Source organism: Pterocles gutturalis, unplaced genomic scaffold, assembly GCF_000699245.1.
Source record: "Pterocles gutturalis isolate BGI_N339 unplaced genomic scaffold, ASM69924v1 scaffold7145, whole genome shotgun sequence".
NCBI classification, from domain to species: domain Eukaryota; kingdom Metazoa; phylum Chordata; class Aves; order Pterocliformes; family Pteroclidae; genus Pterocles; species Pterocles gutturalis.
In genome coordinates, this window is record NW_010138183.1 from 22,678 (window position 1) to 49,988 (window position 27,311).

The window sequence follows — 27,311 nt, forward strand, 5'->3', positions numbered from 1 at the left end:
ACTTATCCTTCTTAAAAATTGTTTCTAATTGTAATGCTAAATATGCAAATTATAATTCAGAATTACCTTCACAACTCATGCTGATAACCACAGCAAATACAGAATGTCTACGTGTCAGAAGCACAAAGAAATGTGAGGACAAAATTTGTTCAATTAAACAGAAAGCTTATTTTGGGGCATGAAAGATTTTAACTGGCCTCCCACAGGCTTCCTACTAGGTTCTTATTCAAAAAGTCCTGTCTTTGCATTTTATGCTGTGTTTTCCTGCAAACAGAGTTTCTGAAATAATTCCTGTCCTTGCTTATTTTGACAGATGAAACAGTCTCTTTCTGTGGAGATCAGACATCTTATATGAGTATCTGTTTAGGAGAGCGAGATCATTTAAGCCTACAGGTAGACCGTCTGTCTCTTGAAGAACTTAAGAGAAAGGTATTGATTTTTTTAATTATTATTTACTGTAATTGATTAATTCTGCTTTGTTTATAGTTTGTGCATCTCTCACAAAAAGGTTTATTGAGGTAGAGTCGGGTAGTTCTGAAAAGATTTGAAGTTCTCATCTCGGTGGTTTGTGATCCACCTTTTACGAACTATTTAGTCTTTGTTACACCACTTGAGCTTCAGAGTCAGCTGAAGGACAGTTGCGAAGGTTTTGTGATAGTTAGACACCTGGATTCAAGTTTAAGACTTAGTACAGTATTTTAGTCATCATGAAGTATCCCAACTCCAAAGAAAAGTTTTTGCATTGAATATCCTACAACACGTATTTCATGCACCTTTATTCATCATGAAGTTAGTAGTGGTGAGTGGTGTCTATATACTTCTTACAGCATACTCCATCCCAGGATTTGCAAATCTTTTGATAAATACTGAATGTTATAAAATAACCCTGAGGTAGGTTAATGTTATCTCCATTCTACCTAAGGAGAACTGAAATTCACAAAGATTAAATCTGCAGAGCATTGTCATACAATCAATCTGGATTGGAGTTCAGAAACTTGTTCTTCTGACTCTGATCCATGCACCAATTTATGATATGGTCGTTTAGGAGTGAACATAAGTGAGGTTTTATATTCTCATAGCCAGCTGAATTGTAGGCAGGTGTTCAAAATCTGGAGGTGGGTAATCTGAAGGAAAGAAGTTTGCCTTACACTGAACAGGTGTCGATTAAAAAAAGCCCCAGATTGTGTCCCAGTCCCATTCTGGGGTTATACCACTTTTATCTCTGAACATACTCCCTTCAGTAGGTTCAGGGACACTCATTAGCAAGAGACATTTATGAACCGTTTCTTACTTGAAAAAGGGTTTGTACTCCTGAACGCTGATCTGTTTTTTCCAAATATATTAATTGATCTAATAAAAGGGTATAACTTTCTTCTGCAAGCATTGCCTTCTTGATATACTGCATGAGTCAGTGACAGTAATGTCTGTTCAAAAGTTTTGAATGTGATTGTCCATGCAGATTTTGTATCTGTGAAACTCCACAGCGTGATAGTGGAGACAGAGGAACAGGTTGTTTCTGAATGCTGCTATTTCCCTGTAAGGCCAGTTTCCCTTGCATTAAAATGTTTCCTCTCAAATCAGCCAGTTGGTTGGAGGTGCCCTCAGGTTTCTCCTTGCTACTGAGTTGTGAAACGTGATATATCAGCTTAATAACATGGCTGGAAATTACACTCTTACGAGTTAAGATTTCTTGAACACTACCTCACAAATGTGCAATCATGTTTTCATACATGGGGAGATTGCCTACGAACAGGTACAGAAGCCCAGGCTTTCCAGCTGCAGTTTAGATGTAGCTGGAGATTTATGTCATCGTTTGTTTCCATACTAGTCTGGATGTTAGCAGCTTTGCTTGTTCTTCCTTTGGTTATTTAGGTTACTGATCTTCTCTTGATGGTTAAGGATCTGCAGTCAATTAATCAAGAACTTAAGAAAAAACAGCTTGGACTTTGCGCAACAGATTCTCAAGGGAAGGAAGCACTGAAAATATTGAACCACAGCGAGGTAGGTTTTCTGTGTTGAAGTAGTGAATCTGACTCTCCCATCTGAGATACCTTGTGGAATCACTTGCATCAATGCAGAGTGATTGGAAATCCCTCAGGGCTTAGGTTGCTAATTCCTTATGATAACTTATTAAATTAATGATGTAAACAACTTTAAGATCTTAGCACAACAGAGAGTCAGCTCAATGCAAGTGTTCAGTGATGTGTCAAGTTGATTTTAAGGAATCAACTTACACATTAAAACACTAACTGGGTCTGTGATAGAATTGTTTTGCCAATTGAAAGAGGAGGAAATAGTTCATTTTACAAAGAAAGCAATATGTGTCTAGTTCTGTAAGAGCTTAGTTCATATCTCTTTTGCATCTACAAAACAACTAGGCTTCACCATGGCCAGGAAATAAATAATAGCACTTTGGGTCACTGAAATGTATGGTTGTTCCTTCATGGAGAATATATATGAAGTATATGAAGAAGTGGCCAGCATTGCGGTAGATTGCTGAGGGGTGCAAGGAAGTAATCACTGCTGGGTGTTTCATTCTTTTGCCCAAAGATAAGACTGTTTTTAGCTATGGGGAAGAGGAGGTCTTGGCAAAATAATTCCACTGAGAAGCATTTTGGGTGCTGGGTCCCCATGTGTCTTATTACATGTGAATGATGAAGGATGTTCAGGAGGCTCTGGCAGATTCTAGTGAACCTTCTAGCTTGTTATAAAATATTACTCGAAATGTGGCTGGAAGTACTTTTCTTTATACTCTGGTGTGATTTTTGCTTTCAGTTCATTGTTCTCGTGCACCACATATTGAATAGGAAGGTAAAAATATAAAAGGAATAATGATGGTGCTAGTATTTTCTGTCTTGAATTTCTAAATCTGAAGTAAACTCAAAAGAACAAAAAATTAGGAGGAGTTTGAATCAGTTATGTGTAGGGATTGCCTAATTCTAGAACTGGGACTGTGGTATTGATGGTTTTTCTGCAGCACTCTGGGAAAAGGGTCGAGTCTTTACTGTATGTGCTGCAGATGCACTGGGAGGAATCATCAGAAGTCACTCAACATTCTTGCTTTTTCATTTGAAGACATACTCATATTACCTTTAATTGAAATACATTTTAAATTATAGAACGACCTTTAAGGGTGCCATGGCTTTTATTAAAATAATGAATTTACATGTAAATGTAACAGGTTTGCATGAAAAGCTTGTGGGCAATCTGTTTCAGAGCGCGTGCACTTTCTATACGTTAATATTATTACAATTTGCCTCGTCACCCTGCAGAGGGTGCTGCACCCCCACTGATGCCGTAGTTAATACCAAAGGAATTCGTGTCCTGTGCTGAGATTATCATGGCAAGATACTGTGTGCTCCTGCATTTGTCTCAGCTTGAAAAGAACATATAGGGCTTAACATATACTTAACAAGCAGTCCATGTGAAATCAGATATAGAATGAGAAAGAGTGAAGCTTTTAAAATATTAATAAACCTCAAAATTCTGATAAAGGAAGTGGGAAAGTACAATGTGGTATTTTAACTTGTGCCAGAATCATAGGAGTGCTATGGAGCTCAGAAGTCAAGGGATCTGTAATTAAAAGCATTTTGTTTAAAAGGTACCGTTTTATCAGTCTTGGCAATAAATGGCTGCCTGGGTTTTGGGTTACGGATTGTGACAACAGTGTGTTTTGCATATTAATAACCGTTGTCAAAAAACCCTACATTCTATTTTTTTGTATGTATTTTGGGCTAGAATTTGTTGGTGGGTATTGCTGAGATGACACTAACATATGTGCTATAGGAGGAATTTGGACAGACACAGGAAGATGTATCCTTGTAAGGTTCTTAAAATGAACCCATCTTTCTTCCCTTTCACAAAGCCAGAGCACAAATGAGACGAATCTGCGTGTCGGTGGTTCTGCAGGGTGGCTCCCAAAGGTCTGACAGCCCCCAGTACTCTGTTTCTTGGCATCATGTTCGGAAGGGAGGGAGAAGGAGGAGAGAATAAGGTTGTTTTTGTACTGTCCTCTGAACATCTGCTTTCTCTGAGAGAAGCAGCCTTCGTGATTTCAGCCTTCAGGGCTCCGGGGATCTTTGCAAACCAAGCATGTCAGTGGTTCATTTAGGAAACATTCTCAAGGTTTTCAGTCTCCAAGGAAATACTTTAAACAGGCAGCTGGTTCTTTGTAGACTTCTTTTCTGGCCTTAAGACACTTATTTTCTTTTAATGTTTTGTTGAACATTAGGTAGTATTCCTTGGAGCACAGAAAGTTTATTTTCAGGCTCTCAGATATAGAACCATAAGACTGGGCTCAGACTCCAGTCATTTGTGGTAATAGTGTGCCATAATCTGTTGGGCTTCTGTAAGAGTTTAATTCGAAGAAGCATCACTTATTAAGCCAAATATTGGCCTGAGAAAAGCAAATACTAGAAAATGTTGAGTCATAAAAGGGAGTTTCTTTGGGTGACTAAGTTATATGTGCAAATAAGTTTAATTTTAATACACAAATGCAGGGTTTGAATCTACACATGGAAGATTAAACCTTAACAGTTTTTTTTGTAATAGCTGACATTGGATTTCTGGCATCCCACGATTACCAAAAAAAAATATATTTTTTTATAATGCTATATATCACAACCTGTCTGCGTCTTCCTCCAGTTTTCAGATTGTCTTTACTTTGTGTTGTTGTAGAAGACCAAGCCTGAGTGAAAATCCCAAATTAATTCAAACATGACTCGGAAGTTAGTTTTCAATATATATTACTAATAGTAAAAGGCAAATGTATTAATATACTGTACCATCTGGTTTCTGCCTTTTAAAATTCACATTTAAAACCATTGGAGTTGGTTCTTCTGCTAGGGATTGGAGGATAAAAGGCTTTTTTCATTTATTTCAAATATATATACATACATTCTATGCATGCTCAATTAAAAAAATCAAAACCCACACATACATTCCGTTCCCAGGGCTCTTGGGAAGCAAAAAATAATGCTCCCTGCAGAATCCTGTTTGTCTGCAATTGGAGTGACAAGCTGTGAGCCAAGACTTTCCAACATGTGCTACTGAGGAAGCAGGTTTCTCTTTTCCTGCCATAAGTTTCAGCACTGTGCCGTATATCCATCGAAGCTATAAATATCACATCCATGACCCCTAGATACCAGTTTCTTTCCTTCCAGTCTGTCATCTGAGTCTCTGTGCCTATAATCTCAATTTTCTGTAACCATGCTCAAGATTCTGCTTTTCTTGTCTTAAGGTAATTTTTCTTTAGCCCAAGTCACACCAAAATATGATTATTACACACAGCAGTGGTATATTATTGCTGCAAGTGCTTTAAGACTAAAATTTTTATAAAATGCAAGTTTTATTCCACTGTGCTGTATCCTACCCATGGTTTAAGCATCACAGCATCCTTGATATTTACCATCGCTCTCGCACGTTTCTAATATTTAATCTTTGCTAGCAGCCCAGATCTTAGATATCTATCTTTTTCTGTTAGTTTGGGAAATGTTGCTGTAAAACAAGATGATAGAAATTTCCAACCTGGTCTTATCGCAGGGGAGCGGCAGAGCATGGTAACTGCAGGTCCCTTGTGATGGATCCCAAACTGGGATAAAGGACTGTCCTTTTACTCGGGTTGTTCTGTGGCAGGCTGTGCCAGAATCTACCTACAGCATCTAATAGTTCTTTGTAAATATGAGTTTTTCTTCTGATGGGTATTAAACTGACATAGGCAAGGCTAAATCCTGCCCTGTGTTGCCAGAGGAAAGTGAGTAGAGGAGGTGAGTTGTAAATGAGATGATGAAGATGTTCTGGGTGAGCTGTGTGTACGTGGAGCCTGTGCAGTAGTTAGTGGTCTCGCTGCTGTTGAGAGAGGACCAACGCCTGCGTCTCGTCCCTCGCTTGCGGATCTGTTGCTGGGGTGTAACATCCAGCCAACCAAAGGGATTCTGATCCTGATGTCAGGAACTTGGGTTCTGCTACTAAAAAAGCTGAGCTTTCCTTCTCGTCTTTGTTCAGGAAATAATAGTGATGGGAGATGGATTGGGTTCAGAGGAAAACAGAGAGAAAAGATTATTTGGCAACTTTTGCTGCAAATTGGCAAATTTAGGGAAGACCAAGCAGATTGTAACCTTCAGTGTTACAGTAAATCTTTTTAGTGTGGAGCAAGCTACATGTGCTTTGTTTTAAAAGTGTCTGTGTCTTGGATGCTGGAGGAGAGCCTACATTGTGTAGCAAATGACGAGAAATTCTGGAGACTGGAAAATTCAATGGGCACAAGGAGAACATGGCTGAAGACAGGGGTCCTTTGCCAGAAGAGCTTAAGTGATTTTTGTATTTTTGTAAATTCTGAGGAGAAAGGGTTAAATAAAAATGAAGGCATGTCTAAGATAAAGTTTCACTGTCTTTAATATGAGTCATTCCTGGTTTCTGTATTAATTTCCTTTGATCTTGTTGAAGAAATCTAATTCAGTGTTTGTTACTTTGTATTACAGGCTTTTTTTTATTTTTCTTTTAAGACATGTCACTGACTTATTTATGCATGGTTCATATCACAGTATTTTTTTTTTTGTGCTACATTTTCACATCATTCCATACTTTGTGTAGTGTCTTGAAATAACAGAGGAGCCTGTGATGCAGACTGAAGATGGTGACAGTGACAGGAAGATGCAGAACAGTCAGTTTTCTGAGAGGATCAGTCAGGTAGGGCTCCGCTCTGGGTACATTATGTTACGGTACGCTTTTCTCTGCATGCCTTTAGATATTTTTATTTTCTTAGAACACAAAGTCTTTTGCAAACAAAGCATCCTTCTCTTGGTATCTTTGCTTTCGACTAATTGTTATCCTAAAGAGTTTCTGAAAGCCTTTTCCTATATTTATCTGCTGCTAGGCTTGTCCTGTTAGGATAGCTTTCGTTCTGGTCCTTGTTTTCTCTTGTTGGAGTACTCAGAGTTTTCTTTAAAGGAGATCACAAAAAGTCCTTTGAAATTGTGGTTCTTTACACACACACACACACACACACACACGAAAAAATACTGTAGATCCTTCTTCAAGGTTGAAATACTTGATGTCTTGGTAACTTGTGGACTGTGTTTTCATACACACAGGAGTCTGCTGTCCTTCTATTCTATCATTCAAATGCAATGTAATATAAAGCATCATGGGATCGGAAAATAATTCAGGTTGCGAGGGACCTTAGACAATCATAGGTGGCAATTAAAGCTGAACCTTTCTTGTTTAAAAGTTATAACGTGCTAAAATATGACACAAACCAGGTCATTTTGGTTAGTGATGTTGAAGAATAATGATGTTCCGTTCTTTGTAATTTTTGTGTTTTCTTGTTTACTAGGTATGCCTTCAAGTATCTTTGGATTTTCCCTCTGCGGTGGACAAACAGGTAAGTGATGTATTGTAAAGGTTCTCTTGACTCTTAAACATCTTAATCTCTCGCTGCTGATGTCTGCTGATGGAAATCGTATCCAAATGGGCCCAGTCTAAATTCTCATGTAACAGAACTTTCGTTGATTGAAATGGGGGTTGAAGTACTGGAGAGAACCCACGCAGAAATTTCCGAGGACGTGTCTTCAGTGTTTCATACAAAATGTTGGCAGTTTGTAAACACTTCAAGTTGCATCTTGTCTTGTCCATCAGGACTTGCATCTGGAGATCCCAGGACAGAATTTGGTACTGTAAGACAGATGATTCAAAGGTGAACTAATAAAAAGTTAGCTGCAATCTGCAGGCAACGTTCCAGAAGTTTCATACCTCTTCATAGATAAAGACCTTCAGGGAAATCTACTCACTACTAAACAACTGATCACTATGAATTAGTCATATGAAATAGACGTTAATTAGCTTTTCTGTTAATAAATAGTAGGTGAAATGTCTGTGGATGCTTCTTAATGTAGATAAAGAGCATCAGGAATTACAAAACCTGATTACAAAAAGATTACAGCCCTGAATTTAATAGAACATTGCATACATGTGTAATAAGGAAATGTTTGCCATTTTTTAACAGATTACTCCGTCGGGCTATTCAGAGAGTTTCTGCGAAGATAGACATTATAGCAGTCCAAATAAGCCTCAGTTTGAACATGATACGACTGGCAAACACTTTGGCAGAATAGGAATGAGTGAACATGAAACACAAGAGAACTTGCTCACATCTCTTTTAACAGAAAATAGAACATCTGTACTGGAATCTACGTAAGTATGAGGGATATGCACTGCTTTTGACAGTATTTCTATTTGAGAAGAGAATAAAGTAATTTTGCTAAAGTGAATTTAGATAATGGCACTGTCTAATTTACCTGAGAGGTTGGCAAGGCGCCTTCAGAGCCATTTTAGTCTATCATGCAATTAAGTAATTAGGAAACATACTATCAGTCGAAAATCCTTATGAAAAAGCCATTACAAGAAAAAAAACTCTCCGAAGTTACTGATACATGGAGCTTTACTGTAGGGACTGACTGTTTTCAGCGTGGGGTCTAGCAGTGTTAAAGGGCTCAGATGATAATAGGTGGTACTTTATTTTTTTTTTTTTATAAAATATCTGAGAGCACAGGTCAGTGAAAGGTGGTGTGATGCTGTCAAAATTAGATGTGTCAGGAACGGAGGATGGAAGAATTGGAGTTACAATGACTATTTCACAGGGTTAATTTTGAATGGACATTATGCTTTGTGGCCTTTGTAATTTCATCTGAACTGCTGGGACAGAGGTTTGGTCTTTGTCAGCAGTTCAGGGAGTCTGTGCCCATGTGCTGCAATTGCGTAATTGGTTATTCCAGTGTAACCACTCCATGGACTGTGCTGAGGTGAACCATGTTGTAAGTACTTAGGTCGCTTTTCATGCAGGAGAAAATACTTGTGTAACTAAATCTGCATAAACCCTGGTGTAACAGATGTTTTTCAGGTGTGTGTGTGTGTGTTACACTGTGGTTTGATCAGTTCCCAGCTGAAATGCTCATTTCCATAGGAACTGGACAATACCAAGCAAGAAAAGGGTGTGTGTAAAAAACACACCCTGCCTAGTTTTGTTTCGCCTGATTTCATGCTTACACCACTTAATCTCCTGGTTGAAAACTAAATTCGTGCTTTGCTGGAGATCATTCTCATTTTCCTTCCCTAGTTCTCTCTACACTGTAGTGACTACGCACAGTATTACATGACTTTTTTTGCTGTCCATCAGTGCTGTTCCTTCAGCTAGCCATAGGGGTCTCTGGAGAGTGGTGGGAGTGACGTTCCATATGTGCTGGTAGCAGAATATCCTGTGGGGTTATAAGAGTCAAATCCTATAATCTGTGTGCACTGCACTTGACTTAAGCAATTCTATATTTTTACATTACTATTTAAAACTCTCCAAGAGGCATAAATGGTCCTAGCTGTCAAAGCCCTAGTTAGTGGTAAATGAAGAGATATTACCCTCTTAGAAGATGAATGGATAACATTGCTTTATTTGTTAGCTTTACTCAAAAGTCTTCTGATGAGTGATTCCAGCACCATCATCTTTACCACTCTAGTGTGTAATCCTTTCTATGTTCAAGTATAAAAGACCAGATTGACTGGTGATGAGCCTGTACTTTGCATAACTTAATTCTCACTAATGACATTAGATGCCAGAGAAACACATAAAAAGCCTAGTTATCTTCTACTATTTCAGATGCTAACTATACAAATGCAGTCGTTTGAAATTCTGGTTTATATGTTTAGTGGCACGAACAGCTCTTTATTGGATGCATGAAATCATCTGTAGAATTTGAGGGCTTGCTTATGCTGTAAATGTCTCTTACTTGGCTCCAGTTTCACTTAAAATATTGCTTTCCAAACTCTTGTTCATGGAGCACTAGTTATCTGTGGGGCAGTTTGGTGGTCTGGAGTGAGATGAATTTTGCAGGCTTTTGGCTGCTTTCTCAGTTTCCATCTTCCCTGTTACATTAGAAATGTGCTTTTGGTAGAATGTTATTTTTAAGGTAGTAAACCATCCATTAATATTTCTTATATTGCTATGTTATGTAAGCATTTGATTTAGTTACCAGAGGTTTAGTATCTGTTCGTGAATGGAGAAAAGGATGCTAGAGCATATGGTCATAAATAGGAGAAAAGCATTGATGAGATAGTTCATGATATAACTCATGTTGTGAAAGTGTTTCAAAAACTCTGCTTGTTAGTGAGTAATTCATTACTGAGTAAAACAATCTGGGAATTTCAAATATGTCAAGATATTGCAAAGGTATTTCTTATAAGGTATGTTGCTTGTTTGCTTAAATAAAAATCAAAATTAATGCCTTTTCTTCCCTCCTTCCTGAGTACAGCAGGCAAGAACAAATGAAAATTGTAAATGAACTGTTAGATCATCTGAACACAACTGAGCAAGAATGTTCAAGTGAAGATATAGAGAAAAAGGATGAAAAAGATCTTAGGCAAATGATTTTTCAACTAAGAGCTGAACTCAAACATTTCAAGCAGGTCAATAAATTCTTAAAGCAGCAAGTGGAATTGAAATCAACTTTTGATGGGAACGAGAAGCTTTATCCGGATGCAATGCCACAGATTAATAAGGATATTGAGTTGTTGGAAGTGGAATTGAAAGATGAAGCTACACAAACAATGACTTTAGAGAATAATGTCATGAGATTCAAAAAAGGCAAAGATTCAGGCAAAGATTCAGGCAAAAAAGGAGCCTCAGAAGAAAAGCCAAAATATTCAAGATTAAATGGAGAAGGAGAACATCAGCAAGAAAATGTGTATAAGAAGGGTGAACAGCATGAAAGACTTTTTCTTACAAGGGGAACAAATGAAGTAAGTTTATTTAAGATTCTCTTTTTGGTATTTAGGGAATAGATGTATGAAAGAGAAAAATATGTTTAATTTCTAATCTTCAATCTTGCTTTTGTATAATTTTTAAAATTAGAAAAAGAGATGTGAGCCAAATATATTTGAGGTAATTGTTAATGTTCAGAGCTTTTCATCACATATTTCAGTGTGCTTTAGAACATTAATTAATTGAATTTCAATCCTCCCCGGGACCAGATACTGGTAAATATTATAGCGTTTGGAAGAAGAGAGAGTTTGTAGCATAATGTCCTGATTCTGTACTACCTTATATCTCTGCATAGATGCTCATAAAGTGCAGAACCAGAGCATTCTGAACTGTTAGCTTATTAAGTCTAAAATGACAAATGCATTCTAGAAAATTGAAGACTTGCATAGTGTCTGAGAGCACGCTGGGGAAGAGTTAATGGTAGATGTCAACAACCTTGAATCTTGATTTTAGGCTTTTAGTAGCTTCTTATTGTTGTGTCTTGCTTTTAGAGAAGCATGACCAGTGGGTACTCTGTAAAACGGGGGGGGCAGCTCTTCATGTTTGTTTTGGACGCGCACAGAGCCTGTGTTGTGAGTACAGACATAATTTGCTTGTGCCAGGTAAGTTTTCAAGCCTTTTGTACGCAGGCAGCCTGTGATCCCAAACAAAGAGGTTTTGAAACCAGCCTCTACTGAAGAGTTCATGGGTATTGTTTCAGTAGCAGTTATAGAAGCAAAGCTGAAAACTCTTTGAAGATCTGAGCTCTTGCAGAGCAGACAAAGGAGAGGATTGCTTTTGATTTTGTGCACTGCTAATAGAGAATGTTGTAGCACCTTCTGCGAAGAATGGTTTCCATGACTTTAGTGATCAAGAGATTTCTGTGAGCTAGTGATTGGGAGCAACTCATTTTTGTTCTGGCTTGTTCTTGTTGGATTCGTTTCACTGAAGGAAGGAGCATGTAAACCAAGAGATGTTGATAAGACTTTGTTCTGTACAGGCATTAGCATCTCTGCGTAGTTTGGGATTTTAAGGAGAAGATTTTTGGCATGCCTGGTTGGTCCCTGGGAAACACCCTAGAAAATTCCTGCCAGTCTCAGCAATAGGCTATGATACCCCTGGAAAATAAAAACCTAAATAGCTCACAAAAACAATGTCCTGTTTCACCAGTCAATTTACCTGTAATAAAACCTCTCGCAGTATCTTCAGGTACATTCTCAGTCTTTTAAGCTTTCCTTATTGGCAGTAAATTTCTTACCTTTAAGAAAAATCATGTTTGGGGAGGAAATAGGATGATAATAGGAATGCTCTTGGGCTGTTGTTCATGTTCTCAGTCTGTTAGGTGTTTGGTCCATCACTTTTGGCAGGTTGGGTGGTGTGAGCGCTGTTCCTGCATCTCAGGGCTGCCCTGCTGGTCTGGGACAGAAAGGAGTGGGTGTGCTTTATCCCTGGGTGCTACCCAGGAGAGCTGGCCCCAGGAACACATGAAGAGATGAGGGCGGGGGGAGGTCAGGAAGAGTGAAGATGGGCAGTAGAGGGGAAGGGTTGTGAGATCCTAGCTGGTCTATTAATGAAGATCTTCTTGTGATATTTTGCTTAAGAGCACTAAGGATGTCTCGAGTTGCTGGTCTTACCTCTCAGGAATGAAGGAGATTCTCTCTGAAGGCAAGCAAAGGCCTGCAATTCTCCTTTTTTCAAATTCCTGTTTTCGTTGAGTTTCCGTACACTGTTTTGATTCATCTCCATTCATTCCCGTTTCCTCTCTAGTTTAATCAGTTGGAACCTCAGTGCAATCCCTGAGTCAGTTGCTTTAAAAGCTTTCTTGTTTGGACTAATGTATCTTTTGCTTCTGAATGGCTTTTATAAATAATTTCATGTAGGCAGCTGAGCTGGACTTTGGGTAGTCTGGATGATGTATGTGTCTGTATGACAGCCCTGAGACAGCTGGAAATTGTTCGACGTTTTTAGTGGAGTTTAGTAAAACTAACAGGAAGTTCATCCCACCTGGATTTGTTTTTCAGCCTCCAGATGATATTGTATTCATGTATGTACAAAAGGAATTGAGTATGTCGTTAGGAAAATGGAACTTGCTTTTTATTATTTTAAATTGTGTAAAGACTATAATTGCTAAGAAATGAATGTGGAAAGGTATTTCAGAATACGTTGGGTGCTAAAAGAAATTACGGGACTTATGACACTGGTGAAGCAAATGAACAGCAAAAAAATAAACTAAATCTGTCTGAACATGCCATTATTGATTTTTATTATTATTACACACAATTCTATAACTCTCATCAACATATAGCGTGTTTTTATCTTTTTGGAGAGAGCACTGTGTTATGCTCTGTGGTTTAAACAGACACACATTTATTTTATGCAGAGTCTTCAAAAGGTGAGAGGCTAAAATGCAGTGACTTAAGAAATTTAACCTCCTCCCAAGTCCAGTGACGGAATGTCTGTTACAGAAGGAAACGAGAATCCTACGGAAGCAATTTGTAAAGTGTATGGGTGAAAGCTATTCTTGTTCATAAAGAATTTCTCTATGGCAGAATAAATTTCCTCTGCGGCTGATGCAAAGCTATATTGATTTGCTCAATGGTATGAAAGAGGGTGGTACAAAGTAGGGACTGTTGGATGGAGACGAAAGGAAAAATTTGGAGGATCCTCAATTTAAAAAGAAAGGATTTAAGGGAAACATTTACTGGGCTGTCAGACATTTATGACATAAATCAGGAGAGTGGGAAGTAGCAGTTAGAGACGTCGGTTGGGCGCGAAACTGTTTTCATAGGGCATACACCAGTTCAGAGTTAACCTACTGATTAAAATCCTCTGCTAGCCAGTGGTGAATTGGCTGCCTTGCTTCATGAACTGGGGCCAGTCACTGTGTGGCTGTGGATGCATTAGCAGCACTTACAGAAAATTGAACCAGTGCGATAGGGTTTTTTTTTTTCCTCTCTTAATGTTTGTTTTCCACGTTGCAAGGGTATTGCAATCTTATTTTCAAAACGATGTAATGTGACAGCCTGCTGATCTTACTGGAAATTTTTTATTTTTCCTGGAGTATTTGTTTATACATCCTTTACTTGACTGTTACATGCAAGCTACCAACTGCCCATTTTGTTCTATGCCTTTTTCAGACTGCTGCTGCTAGCCAGCCCAAGAAGTCCCGTCTGCCTGTTCTCTTAAAATCATCCAGGCCATTACGAAACGTGCCTTTGAACTCCTGTATGCAGAATGCAGATTCAAAACTACAGCATCGTACCAGGGCACCTCATGAAGGTCTGAAAGCATGTGAAGTACAAAGCAAACAGTTCCAGCCACAAACAAGTGGAGAGTTATTATTGAATGAGACTGTAACTGAAAACCTTCAAGAAGAGCCTGCACAGGAAAGCACATCAGTGAGAGGTAAATAAAGAGCAGACATAATGACTTGTAATGCTGCTTGAAATAGTGGCTTCTTTTCTTGTAGTAGGAGGTAAAAGTGGATCATTTATACATACGGACAATGCTGCTTAATCTTAGCATTTTCTTGTCTGGGCAAATATGTATAGATCTTGAAAAACACCTTTTTTTTGTCTTTTATCTTTGGTGCTAGAATGTAAAACAGCTCTGTATGGAATAGGAATTGCCTTGTATACGTGGCATAAAGTATATAATAAATGACAGCTTCACAGGGTGCCCACACATGCACACAGATATGTCAATGTTTAGGTAAATGAAAAATTTCCTTTATAGGATGCCAAGTCTAATGAAAACTGTCTGTAATGGAGACAGGAGAGTAGACAAATACTGTATTTGTTTATGCTGCATAAATAAGTTTTTCCAGTATTCCACTGATCAGTCAAGTCATCTGTGTCTGTTTCCAGTGTGGCTGGGTTAATGTAAACTCAGCTGTTGAGAAAGTATCTGGATCAGCAAAATTAGGACAAATGTAAGGCAAAGAACAATGGGCACTTTATAAAGATTTGGAGTGGTAAAAAAAAAAAAAAGGCACACTTAGCAGTTAGATTAAAAACTGAGTAGGGATGTAAAGGATAGGTCAGGGTAGAGGAGGGGTAAATATAAGAAATAAGGTTCAATCAAGTAGCAAGTGAGCCACTGTCAAACACAGAGGTTGCAGGGGCTTTGCTGTTAATGATAACGTTGTTGTGGTAAGGGACAGATATGGCAGAGCTTTATTGTAAATATTCAGATTAGTGGGACTATAGCAAGTAATTTTGGTAGGTGCAAAATCCATGGAGAAGTCTGAGAAGGGCAGTACTTTTGAATTGGATCCTGAAAAGAATCAGAACCTAGTAGGACTGCAGTCCTGTGGTTTCCTTTCCACGCTGATTTCTTTACCCTGGGTAACAGTTGTACTGCACATCCAGTAATTCAGAGCCTTGATGCAATGGGAGATTGCAGAAGATTAGTTTCTGATTGATCCTCGTATTGGAGAAACTTTTTAGCCTTTACTCTAAGCTTAACATGAAATGTTTAAAAATGCACTAAAAATTGATTAACTGTTACATTACAAAGGGGACCTGCAAAAGTTTATCTTTATTTGTTGGTAGGAAGCCTTTGCAATTCATGTTCTTAGTAGTTATCCTTATAATTACTTCAAGTATTTTAAAAGTATGTGCAAACACTATTTCATATGACCATATTACATCTTCAATAGTTGTTCTTCCTTAGATAATTTTCCTGTTCCAAATTGTCATTGAACCAGGTTTGGATCTGTGGGATGTTTGGTTGGTTGGTTTTTTTAACTATACCCACTTGATTGTTTTTCAGTCACTTACTGCTTTCTCTTTTACCTTCCCCTGCTATTCTCCAGTTGACTCATTGCTCAAACTGGATAATAGTGAGGTCCAGGTGGAGTTGCAAGGTGTTGATCTGGGTACAGAAAGCAAGAATGGATATGCGATGGACAGAAATCAGCAAAGCTATCAAGGTAGAGCATTTGTATGGTGTAGTGTAAAAAGAAAAGGAATTAAAACTCAAGGGTAGTCTGAATTGTGCAAAATTGTGAATTACTGCAGGTAATTGTCTCCCTTGCCGTTATTTGTGGGTTTTAAATCTCATTTTCTTAGCTAGTATGGATTAATTGCTCTAAGAATCCAAGTTCATCTTTTAAGGGTTATGCTTTCGGAAGGGCCACAGGGATTTCCAAGTCTGGTTTCCAGTAAAAATAATGAGTTGTATGCCTAACTCTGATCTGTATTGCTAATGTTCTCACTTCTGAACTTCTCTCTGAATTAAATGTTTGTTACTTAATGCTTCTGCATCTAGTTATGAACTATTGGAATGAAGCAATTGAATGATAGAACTTTGCTTATTTGAATTATTTGAAGGCATTCAACTAGGATGAAACCTAATGGAATCGTTTAATGAAAATGTAAATAGCCTTAATAGTGTGTATTACATGTTTCTGCATCATCCATTAGTCTTTCTCGGGAGGCTTGAGTAGCTGGTTAACCTGTTGTGTATAGACTCCAGAGGATATGACCAATTTCATAATCCTTTGTCATGTCATTCATTTCATTTGTAGAAGTGGTTTCACTGGAGCCAGTCAGATGGTTTGCAGGATCGTGCTCTCTGTGTGCCCATTGTGTGTGTGGACACATACATGCTCAGAGAGCTTATTAGTTCTTTTTTAATTAAAGGGAAGTATTTCATTAAAAACTATAACCAGCGTTATAATCAGAAATATTTCTTCCTTAATATCTGTTTATATTTCCTGTTTCTATTGCCTGGGATGTTCACATGAAATCAGAATTACAGAGTTTAGGAGTTCATCCAGTATCTGGGTTTTTTTCCGTCTCAGTCCACAACCTTCTTTGACGTCTGTGTTACTGCAGCAACCAACTAGCAGAGAAGGAGGAGAAGCTAATGGACTGAAGTGTTGCATTCCCTTACTCAATGTGTCTTCTCGAATTCATACATGGGCATTTTCTTGGAAGCATTTCTGTCCTGTGATTCTGTCACCTCTCGAGTGACATATCCAATCTGTACACCGCAGAGAGCATCACCTCGCCTTCATTTCAAATGTGTTGATATCCCAGTATCACAGCTTCAATTTTTCCTGCTTTTAGGTGATATTTGTTTTTATTCTTTTGCGCTTGGGCTAGACTTGGGCCTTCAGATACAGCTGCACCCCCCTGAGTTTTTGTACTGATTTAGAGCCTGAACCTGAGCATTCGAATTCTCCATGGAAACAATTGGGAAGTATTAAGACCTCCGCAAGATCAATGAATGACTCTCACAAGGGAGGTTTGAATTCGTAGTGATCTTTTGCAGAACTAATAGAAGGGGAAAATTGAATTTACTGGTAACCAGAAGATAACCATCTTCCTGGATACTTACACATACAGCCCTCAACGTACATAGAACTATAAACATAGAATCTATGTAGGAATATATAGCTTTTATTGGTCTGAATCTGGGCTGATTGCATTACGTATGGACGGCAAAGTCAGCTGAGGGATGTGCTGTGCATGCCAAATGAGTGTCAGCAAAACCTTTAACACTGAACATTTTTATGGATTTTGTTTAGAACACATTTTAAAAAGAAGCTATTAAAGCCCCTTTTTCAAATTTTACTATTTGGTTGATAATCTTTTTAAAATTCCACTGACTTTATGCTCCAATTGGTTTTGTATAGATTTTTGAAGTGAGGAGAAAGAGAATACTTAATTAGAACTTGTATGAAGAACCACTTAAAGTCATAGACTCTGCTTTTAAATCTCAGGGCCTTATGTTTGAGGTTATCATCTTGGTGGCTGGAAAGGTCTGAGCTTCGTTGGTGTCTGATTCAGGACTGCATAGAGAAAAGTAATTTTCAATCATTTAGGAAAAGAATGCGGGTGTATTTAGAGTATTGTTTATTTGAGAAGCGATAAGGGGTTTGAAATATTTGATGTGCAAGTTGAATTAATGGGCAAATCATAGAAAGGTTGAAAGTCTAAAACTAATATTGTATAGTTCATAATTAATCTGCATTTTATTCTGTTATTATAGAAGTAAATTAATTCATTCTAGTGATGTTAAGAACGGAATGTCAGATAAAGAAATATTAATATTCACACACAAGCCTCCTTTTTTTCAGAAATGCAAAATCATCATAACATTAGCAACGTGAATATCCAGTGTTCATTCGAAGAGATAAATGAAGAGTTTTATTCCATGGAACATCAGGACATTGACTCAGCCGCCGCACGTTCAGGTTGCAAGTGCCTGCGTTCTCTCAAATTGAGTGTAACAAATACAGATGCACTTGATGACTGTGAAGTCATAAATGATATAGAAGAACTGAAACAAAGAATTAAGAATATGAAGTCTGAGCTTGAGAAGTACAAAATGTTCGTGTTTCATTTACAGACCTCTGACCAGCTTTTATCGAGTGGTATTTCCAACAGAGTTTTGAGTGATGCAGCCTTGCCTGCGGAAGGACATGTTACACAAGCACAAGATACAGCTGTGCAAGAAATCAGAACATTTTCTGGTGTACATCAGCTGATGGATTATGAGATCCACGCTGAAAATAGGAATTCAGAGTCTTCAAAAGCACCTGATACATGGACAGCACAAAACCTTAAGGAACTACTGCCAGTGAATGAGACAGAACTTGAAAAAGGGCAAATTGCAAATGTGCATCTTGATGAAATGTATCATCTTCAGAACAAACTGAGAGAAACATCACCATCCAAGTGAGTAAAGCTATTACTGTTCCTTTTGGTAAACAGCAATAGCAAATAACATAGTAGAGTAATATGAAGATAATTTTATTCACGTAATCGTGTGTTGTTATAGTAAAGGCTAACATTAACATAAAGCAACTGAAATGTTTAGTTAAAAGGCACCTTGGAATACAAACCAGTATTTCTGTTACAACAGAACTGCTCCAGATGAGCTCATATCATCCTTGGTAACAATTCTGTGCCACACGTCTGTCCGTGTCTTTCCCCACACCTCAGGTCCACTGCTCTCTTTTCTGCAAGACGTTCTGTCTTGAGCAAAGTCGGATCTCCTCAGGTTGCTCTGTGAGATGGGCTGACTTCTGTAATCAAATTAGTACAGTTTTGCATCACTCAGGTTTTTTTCAAGTGACAAGTGTAAGAAAATGGCACATCCCATTTAAGATAGAAATGTTTCCGTGGGCAATTGTCTGACAGACTCATGCTAGACTTCTGCTTGTGTGACCACAATTTTATGTATAAAATATGAAGTTTATGCTCTAGTTATAATTTATTTTGCAGTTGAGTGCTGAATGCCTTCCTTTGAAGGATGTGAAAATAGATAGATATAGAAATTAATGAATGAAATTTTATAGTGTAAGCTCACAAGCTGGAAAGTAATTTATGGGAGGCTGGAACATATTGGACTTGGTTTTTGTATTGAAAGACTGGGGGCAGCATTTGGCTAGTATATATACAAATCAGAGACATAAAATGAGGTCCCATAAGACCAAACTTTAACTTCCCACTCTCCCGACCTTTTTCCCCCCCCTCTAATATCATTATTGTCCTGGGGGCCTATGAAATGGCAGGAAGTATAGCAGAGAAAGGTATTTGGCCCATTGGCTTTCTTCAGAATGCTTGAATAGAGATATTTGGAGACACTGAGCAACGACCGGCGTGGGCTATTGTATATCTCTTAGTATTGCTATCATAAAATATGATCGTGCTACATAGTACATATAAATTTACATACCTTGAAATATACCTCATCCATTTTACAAAGGAAGGTCCGCCTGTGTAAATTAAGGAATGAGACAGTATGGATCGCTGTAAAGTTATCATGGCCACTGGCAAGGACAACTGCACGAGTCACAGGTGACAGACCCAGAAATGAGTTACGAATCTCTTCCTACACAAATGACAATAATAATTCTGTAACAACACACGCCATCATAGATTTTGTTTATGCCCCATACTTTGTTGGATTCCCTGCCTCTTTTCAGATCCTCTCCCTTTTTTTCTCCACTAATGTATGATTCTGTAGGAAGAAGTCTATCTGTGATACAAACAGTGGCAGTATAAAGGGGTTCTCTGTATTTGCAAGTGCAGAATAAATTCAGTTGATCTGAGTTGAAATTTATGTCCTGGGTTGTGAAGTATGAGAATTTGGACACGACAGTGGTTGTCATGGTCATGTCTTTGGTAATAAACATACAGAGATGTGCAGAATTTTCAGTCTGGGTGAAGGGGCAGCTCTATCTGTTCTTCTATAGTGAATGGAAAAAAAAAAATCATGAAAAATGTGCGTTCTTAAAAATTATTTTTCTGTATTCACTCTTATTTACTTTAATTTGTCACCTTTGCATGCCATCTGGGTTATTTCCAAGGAGACAAACAAGTTCATCGCTCTAGCTTCTGCTCATCTTATAAATGAAGCAGTTAAGTGAAGGATAATAACCCACAAGTTATGCCCGTAAATATGAAACTCAACTGTCAGAGACAATACATTTCTCATTGTGGCTGTAAAAGCATTTTAAAAGAAAATGGAGTCACATAAAATTACAGTTTAGGAATATAAGTTTAATTCACTTTTTATTTATATTTCAATGTTATTTATGGTCAGAAAATTACTTTAAAGATCATTTCAATTTCTCAGATATGATTCATTAGTTCATTCACAAGCTCGAGAACTCTCCTTTCAACGCCAACAAATTAAAGAGATCCACGGTGGTTGTGTCGCTTACCATCAACATCTGATGAGCCTTATTAAAGCTTTTGAGGAACTGCTTCAAGCCAGTGATGTAGATTATTATGTTGCTGAAGGCTTCCGTGAACAACTGAATCAAAGTGTACTATTGTTTGAGAAGCTAGAAAGGAAATTCCTGTATGGTAAGTAGCAGTATTTTGTGCTTATTGTCTGAGATATATTAACATTCTGAACATTTGAAGGTTTTGTGTGGGTTTGTTTTTTTTCTTTTTACTGAAAAGGAAGCCTTACTTCCTCTTGGTTGCTTTTAAATGATTTATAGGAAGGACTGTCTTGGAAGATAAAATTTTAGTGTTCCAACAAGACTGGATTTTACTTTTGTTGTTGTCCTCTGTATTGACACCTTCCATTTTGAGTTGTTTATCTTAGCACATATGTATTTTGACTGTTCAAAATATAGTGGTTATAGTTTAGTAAAAGTCTAGTTACAAGTGGGCTTCGGGATTTTCTGTTTCAGGGAACAGCCCAGCTGACTTTGTTGAGTGTAAGCACTGGATACCCCTATTGAAGGGTTCTCATGGGCGTGGTTCACAGTTGGTTTTTGACACAATGTATGTTTAACTAAAAAGAAAAAATTACAGGTTTCTGAAGTTTTCTCCCCTAAAGTGCAGTTGCTTGCAAGAAAGGTGAATGCAGTGCAGAGATCTGGGCTGTGCTTTTAAAGTAAAAGAAGAAATTACCATATAGTTGTCCATCTAGGCAATTTTCTATGGCCCAGGCCTTTAAAGAAACTATAATCAATCTTCTTGCATTGAACAGTTGGAAGATAATACTGTGCTAACTTGCATGTTATTGATATTCCTGTAGAAATAACACAAAATAAATAGTATGCAGGTGTAAAATCATCTGCCACAGGATGCTCCAAGAAAAAGAGCCAAAGACTTTATCACAGAATCATAGAATTACAGAATGGTTTGGGTCGGGAGGGACCTTAGAGATCACTGGGTTCCAGCCCCCTGCCATGGGCAGGGACACCTCCCACCAGCCCAGGTTGCCCAAAGCCTCATCCAGCCTGGCCTTGAACCCCTCCAGGTATGGGGCATCCACAGCTTCTCTGTGTCCAAATGGTGCACTTAGAAAATTAAAATAAGGAGGGAGAAAAGGAAAATCTATTTGGTTAGAAGGCAGAGGAGAGTAATTCCTTTCAGAATTCTGAGTAGCTCGTGAATTGAAGAGACTGTGGTATTGCCAATCCGTGTGTGTTTGAGGGTTTTGGTAGGGCATGATAGCAGAACAAGAGCCTCCTGAGTAGGGGTCTGAGGAGAAGTCAACCAGAGAAGTGTTGTCCTGGCATTAGAGAAGACTGAGTGCTGAATGGAGTGGAAAGGACATTGGAATGGACCCAGGAAAGGACATTGTGACGTGTACCAGTAAGCAAAGCCCTTTTACATACCAGTGAGCACACCATGCTGTCTGAAAAATGGCAGCTTACACATCTGAAAATGCTCTTGGCCTCTGGTTATCCCAGTTTCCCCACCTATTGTTTGGCAAAGCATTAAATTGGAAAGGCAAAACTGTAAACATCTGAGAGATGGGACCGTATGAGGAGATGTACTACTCCTAACATTTCTCATTTTTTTCCTAAGAGACCTGCATCTTGCTGCCAAGTTAGTCTAGCTGGTTAAGACAAGCAAGTTAGCTTTCTTAATAGAGAGCTAAAATACAAGTAAAATGAGCATCAAAATTGACATTTGGCACCTGAAGGAGGAGTATATAATGCATATTGCCTTCAGTCCGTAGAAAGTTATCGAAGGGATGGAAAAGGGATGCTGACATGAGTGAAATTCAGCAAGAGACCTTTCCCTATCGTCACATGTGTTGCTCTTTCTGACCCGAACAACCATGAATACTTCCAGAGATGTCAGCTGCAAAACTGACATCTTCAGCGATGAAATAGGGACCCTGACCCCTCTGTCTTCCTGAAATTGGCTCCAGAAGATCGCTTTGTTCAGAAACATTCAGGACCCAGCCATACAATGATCTGTATTCTGCCTTTCATTAAAGATAGTGGCAGCATGTTGCAGTTTTCAATTGCTCATATAAAGGAGTTGTATACGAGAAAAAGGTATTACAGCTAGTGTGTCATAGCAGCGTGGTAAAAGATTGAGTGTATTCGATGATTCCAGTGGCTACAGAGATTCCTTGCATTACAAATGAGAAGACTGTGTAGTGAATAAACATTAAACGCCTTTAAAAAAAAAATCCCCAAACCAACAGATGGTATCCTATATACAATGAAAAGTCACTGACAACCGAGACAATTCAATATATCTAACACAATGGTGTTGCATGGAATCACGCATTAAAATAAAATGATGTTTGTAGGGTTATAAAGAACATCCAGCGCACTAAGAATTGACTATAAAGAAGCAGCATAAACAACCGTCTGTCTCTGCATTTCCATCCTGACCTTCAATTCATTCCCCTGAAATTTCAGCTGTGCAACTCTTGCCTGCCACTTCTGCTTAATTGCACAAAATTTTTTAAATATGGGGAGCCAAGGTGACACCACGAAACTCTTATTTCCTTATTTAAATGAATGTCTGAGTGCAGGTCTCTTGCACTGAATTGCGCTTGTGCTCACACGCTATCCTCCCGAGAATACTGCAGGCAACATCCTGGGTGTGCCCCTTTATTAAGGATAACTGCTTAGCCTGCCTCTGGGTGGACAAAATCCAAATGCGATGCAGTTGTTTTTATATGATTTTTATTGAAGAAGTAATGGCATGTACCCCTAATCCTTTTGCCATGAAGCACGATATTTTACACCTGTGTGCTAACTCAAACACCAAGGCTGTAAAATCTGGCACCTCTGGTAACTAGTAATTTTTTTTTTTTTGAACTCCAGAGAAAGCTATGGCTTTGTTGCTGAGCTATAAATAGTTCTGCTCATGGACAGCAATTGACATCAGTACACTGTGTGTTGAGTATCTGTTGACTTCTCTAATTTCTCAGTAATTTATCATTCTACAGTTAAATAGTTTAACTATTTAAGGGGAAAAAAGCGTAATTCTCAGTATCTGTTTTTAATCAGCTATTTCTGCTTTGCAGGAGAATCAATAGGTACAGAAGTTACTATACTTTATGAATTAGCTCAAAGGTAAGAGTGCAATTGAATGTTTACCAAATATACGGTTGGTTCCTAAGCTGATAGGGATGCTCCATGTTTTGTAGCACAACTTCCACTGTTCTGGTCTTTGGGAAGGCTTTGCTTATGTTACCTCTTTCATTAAGATCCGTTTTGTTAATAGAAAACCCACAGAAAACAAACAAAGGCTTTTTTCCCCACTCCTCACCAAGCAGCTGAGATACTGAGAGGAAGGATCATGCTGCCAGGATTGTTCCTTTCCTGAATGAACAAAACGTGTGCCGTAGCACACCGCTGTGTGTGTTCAGGTGTTACCCTGATGGCAGCTGCTAGGAGGGCTAGTCAGCGAACTTTCTGTTTCCGTGACCTTGGGGCTGGCTCAGGATTGCTGAAACACAGGGCGAACTTCATTCTCAAGACACCCTTACGCTGAAGGTGAAGAGAGCAGGTGTTGTTATGCTGCATATGTTGGTTTTATGCCAGCCTGGGATTCTTCTGTGCTACAGAAATCCTCAGCTGCTGGTTCAAGGCAGCTTGAGGTCCCCTTAACGCCAAGGTGGCTACTTAGAGCTGGAACGTGAGCTCTAGGCTGGAGGTCCGTTGATTATCAGTGAGGTCTGAATTTCAGTCCTGATACAGTCCCTGATGTGTCGTGGTTTGTCGTGTTCTGTCGCGTCAATTCACTTGCTTTGCCTGTACCCTGTAAATTTGACACCATGCTCTCTGTTCGTGCTTCCAAAGTGGTAAAATAACTTTTATATTTGAAAACATTTTGTTTGGCACAAAAGGGATAATGAGAAGAACGCTACAATGTACCAGCAACGAAAGGATGAATCACCTGTACCATCTGCTCTTCATAGCTTGTCTGACTTTGATTTGTCAGAAAAGTCGTCTCTTGGATCGCCTGAGCACAGGCATGACCTAGAAGGACAGCATGGCACACTGGCGCTTCTGCCAAACAACTTTCCCCCAGGTAATTTTTTTCCCACTGAAGATTCACTAGATATTGGGAAAATGTGATAAATAAGACACAAGGGAACTAATTAAGAAATAATGAAGAATGTTTGTCTGCTTCAGCTTTCCAGTATCTTGCATAATCATTGCGATTTCGGTAATAAGGCGTACAGAGATGGCAACGATTTGAACTACCTCCTGTTTGAAACAAAATTAACTATGATATTTTGTGTCTTTGTTGTTTTAGACTATCATCTTTTACAGTACTCCAGACAGTCTTTAAATAGACAAGTTATAAGGCGAAAATAGACAATTGTCAGGAGATTATTACATTGAAAAAGAGAGATTTTCTAATTTTATAAAAGCCAGTGTTGTGTTTCCTTGAGAATTGTAAGTGCTGCATAATTAATAAGTGGTGTCATGTTTGACCTGGATAGTTTCACTAAGCACAAGTGGTGCTTGCAGTAGTTTGTTATAGGCAGTGATGAAAATTTAATAGCTGAGACAGCACGTACTGTTCCGGAGAAAAATATTGCAGAGTAAACCAGGAGTGTATGACATGGATAAACTGACAAATAAGATAGTGACAGTAGGAACAGATAAGTTCCTGAGCAAAGCTGAAACTTACAGCCAATGGAAGAAAAATTGTAGAAAGTCAAAGCAAGAAGGAAAAGGTACAGTAATGAAATTTGATAGAGCAGATTTATGTATGCATTGTGTAAGTCAAAGTCAAATTTATATCTGTTTCTCTGGTAAGCTTGCTGTTGTTATAAGGAAAAATGTATCGGTGCGTCGAGCCTGGTTGTGAAGGTGCATTGCAGAACTTTGGATTCATTTTGCAGATCGGGGAATGTTTTAACTAGATAAAATTGCTATCTACTGCAGTTCTGTAAGAAGAAGAAATGTATAAAGTCTTAAAACAGGACTGTTGTTTAAGTTAAAATGTAGAGCAGGAGTTTTCACTAGCTGCATGGTTTGGGCACAATGTGGAAAGAGGCTGTTGTGGAGTTGGGTGTTTAGGGTCTGCCGGTTTGAACAGCTCTGTGTCGTTTTTTAGTATTAACACATGTCAGATTTGACAGGAGTACACAGTCTAAAGGAATACAGTCATTTACTCTAACAAGTGCTCTCTTGGTTTATTAAGAGTTATTAATGGAGCATCTGCAAGAAATTCGGATCCTGAGACAACGTTTAGAATACTCCATAAAAACTAACGAGAGACTGAGGAAGCAGCTTGAGAGACAAGTAACAGACAAGGAGCTAGATCAAGGTAAGGATTTATTTCATGACAAATTAAATCCACCTTTCCTGCTTAAAGCCTGAGGGATCAAATGCTGCTGGAAATGGTTGATGTGGTTTTTTTGATTAAATCACACCCCTTTCCTGTTGGAAATGGATGTACCTTTCTCTGGATACTGCTGCCTCTGGAGCACCATCAGCAGATGCAGCTTCTCCATGCTTCTAGCGTGGCATAAACACAGCTCTAACGTGCCTCTTCCTTGAGCCCAGCTTTTATGGGATACAGGTACACCATGCAGCCTCCAGCCTACAATTGCACACATTGCTAGGAAAACAGGGCTACGAGGGAGTTTTATGACATTCGATGACAACATGGTTGAATTTCATCTGGAGAATTCAAAGACCCTTCTAATTCTCTTACCAGCAAACAGGCTGTTGGGGTGTTTTGTGGGGTTGTTTGGGCTTTTTTGGTTTGGTTTTGGGTTGGGTTTTTTTGGTGTCTTTTTTGTTTTGTTTTGTTTTGTTTTTTACATTTGGGATATCATTATTGTTATCATGGTCTTGGATTGCAGGCTGTCATCCTCTTTTAGTTCTCTGCCGTGTCCAGCCAGGGGCAGTTGCAGGAGGGGAAGCCCATTTTATCCCCATCATTTTGGTGGGTTCTGGGCGTGGTGTGAATAGAGGAGGAGGAAGTGCTTTGCTCTAAATGGCATTGCTGCTACTGATCTAAAGTAGGAATGTTGTGGAATGATCTTTTCTGTCTCCACTCTGTGTGTACCTGGGACGGTCGGTACGGCACTGCTGCTGACAGGCTTTTCTGTCTCCACTCTGTGTGTACCCAGGACGGTCGGTACGGCACTGCTGCTGACAGGAGCATGAAGATGGAATTTTAGGACTGCTTGAAAGCCAGCTTGTGTTTACATTCAGGGGCAAAATATCTGTAAGGCAGAGCCTAGGCCAGGGTGTTCAGCTTGTCATTTGAATTGATGGGTGTGATAAATGTGTTCTACACAAAATGACATCGTGAGCTTTTAATGAGAGATACCTGACAGAAACTGATGGAAATTTTAAAGTAGAGTTGGTTTTCATTCCAAACTCTAATATAAAGCAGTGGATGAAAAATACTAAAAATAGGTATGCAAATTCAGAGTCACTGCTCTCTGTTGTTAGTGTTCAGCATCTTTGAAAGCCAACCTCTGTGGTGTGCTTAGAACTTTTCACAAGAGGGTAGCCAGGCTTTCACTGACGATGCTTCTGTAGCACCTTTTCAAGCACACCGTACCCGGCATCTTCCCTGCACTGTGTGCTGTTCTTGCACTCCTGCCCACATTTCCCCCCTAGGACAATTGATTAATACGCAATATTACTCAGAGTGGAAGCAGGCAATAAATACATACCTGCTTTCCTTTTACTCAGATTCACTAATATTGACATTAGATTCATTATGTTTTACATCATCCCCGTGATCCACTTCTGTTGTTGTTTAAATGGAGACTACCTCCAAATGGCAGTTTGCTTTCAGGAGTAATTTACAGTGATGGA

At 38.7% G+C, this 27,311-nt stretch overlaps 1 protein-coding gene across 1 annotated transcript in view; it reads left to right on the forward strand.

Annotated features, from left to right (window-relative positions):
• Window positions 1–27,311, forward strand: part of CDK5RAP2 (CDK5 regulatory subunit associated protein 2) — a gene marked incomplete at its 5' end in the record, with an annotated part of 64,024 nt that overhangs the window by 20,995 nt on the left and 15,718 nt on the right. The window contains 13 exons of the mRNA XM_010082893.1: window positions 314–429; window positions 1,873–2,001; window positions 6,592–6,687; window positions 7,334–7,381; window positions 8,003–8,190; window positions 10,296–10,782; window positions 13,921–14,188; window positions 15,600–15,716; window positions 17,871–18,471; window positions 20,378–20,610; window positions 23,540–23,588; window positions 24,365–24,549; window positions 25,675–25,800. Coding sequence (XP_010081195.1) covers window positions 314–429; window positions 1,873–2,001; window positions 6,592–6,687; window positions 7,334–7,381; window positions 8,003–8,190; window positions 10,296–10,782; window positions 13,921–14,188; window positions 15,600–15,716; window positions 17,871–18,471; window positions 20,378–20,610; window positions 23,540–23,588; window positions 24,365–24,549; window positions 25,675–25,800 — 2,643 coding nt within the window. The remainder of the gene's footprint in view (window positions 1–313; window positions 430–1,872; window positions 2,002–6,591; window positions 6,688–7,333; window positions 7,382–8,002; window positions 8,191–10,295; window positions 10,783–13,920; window positions 14,189–15,599; window positions 15,717–17,870; window positions 18,472–20,377; window positions 20,611–23,539; window positions 23,589–24,364; window positions 24,550–25,674; window positions 25,801–27,311) is intronic.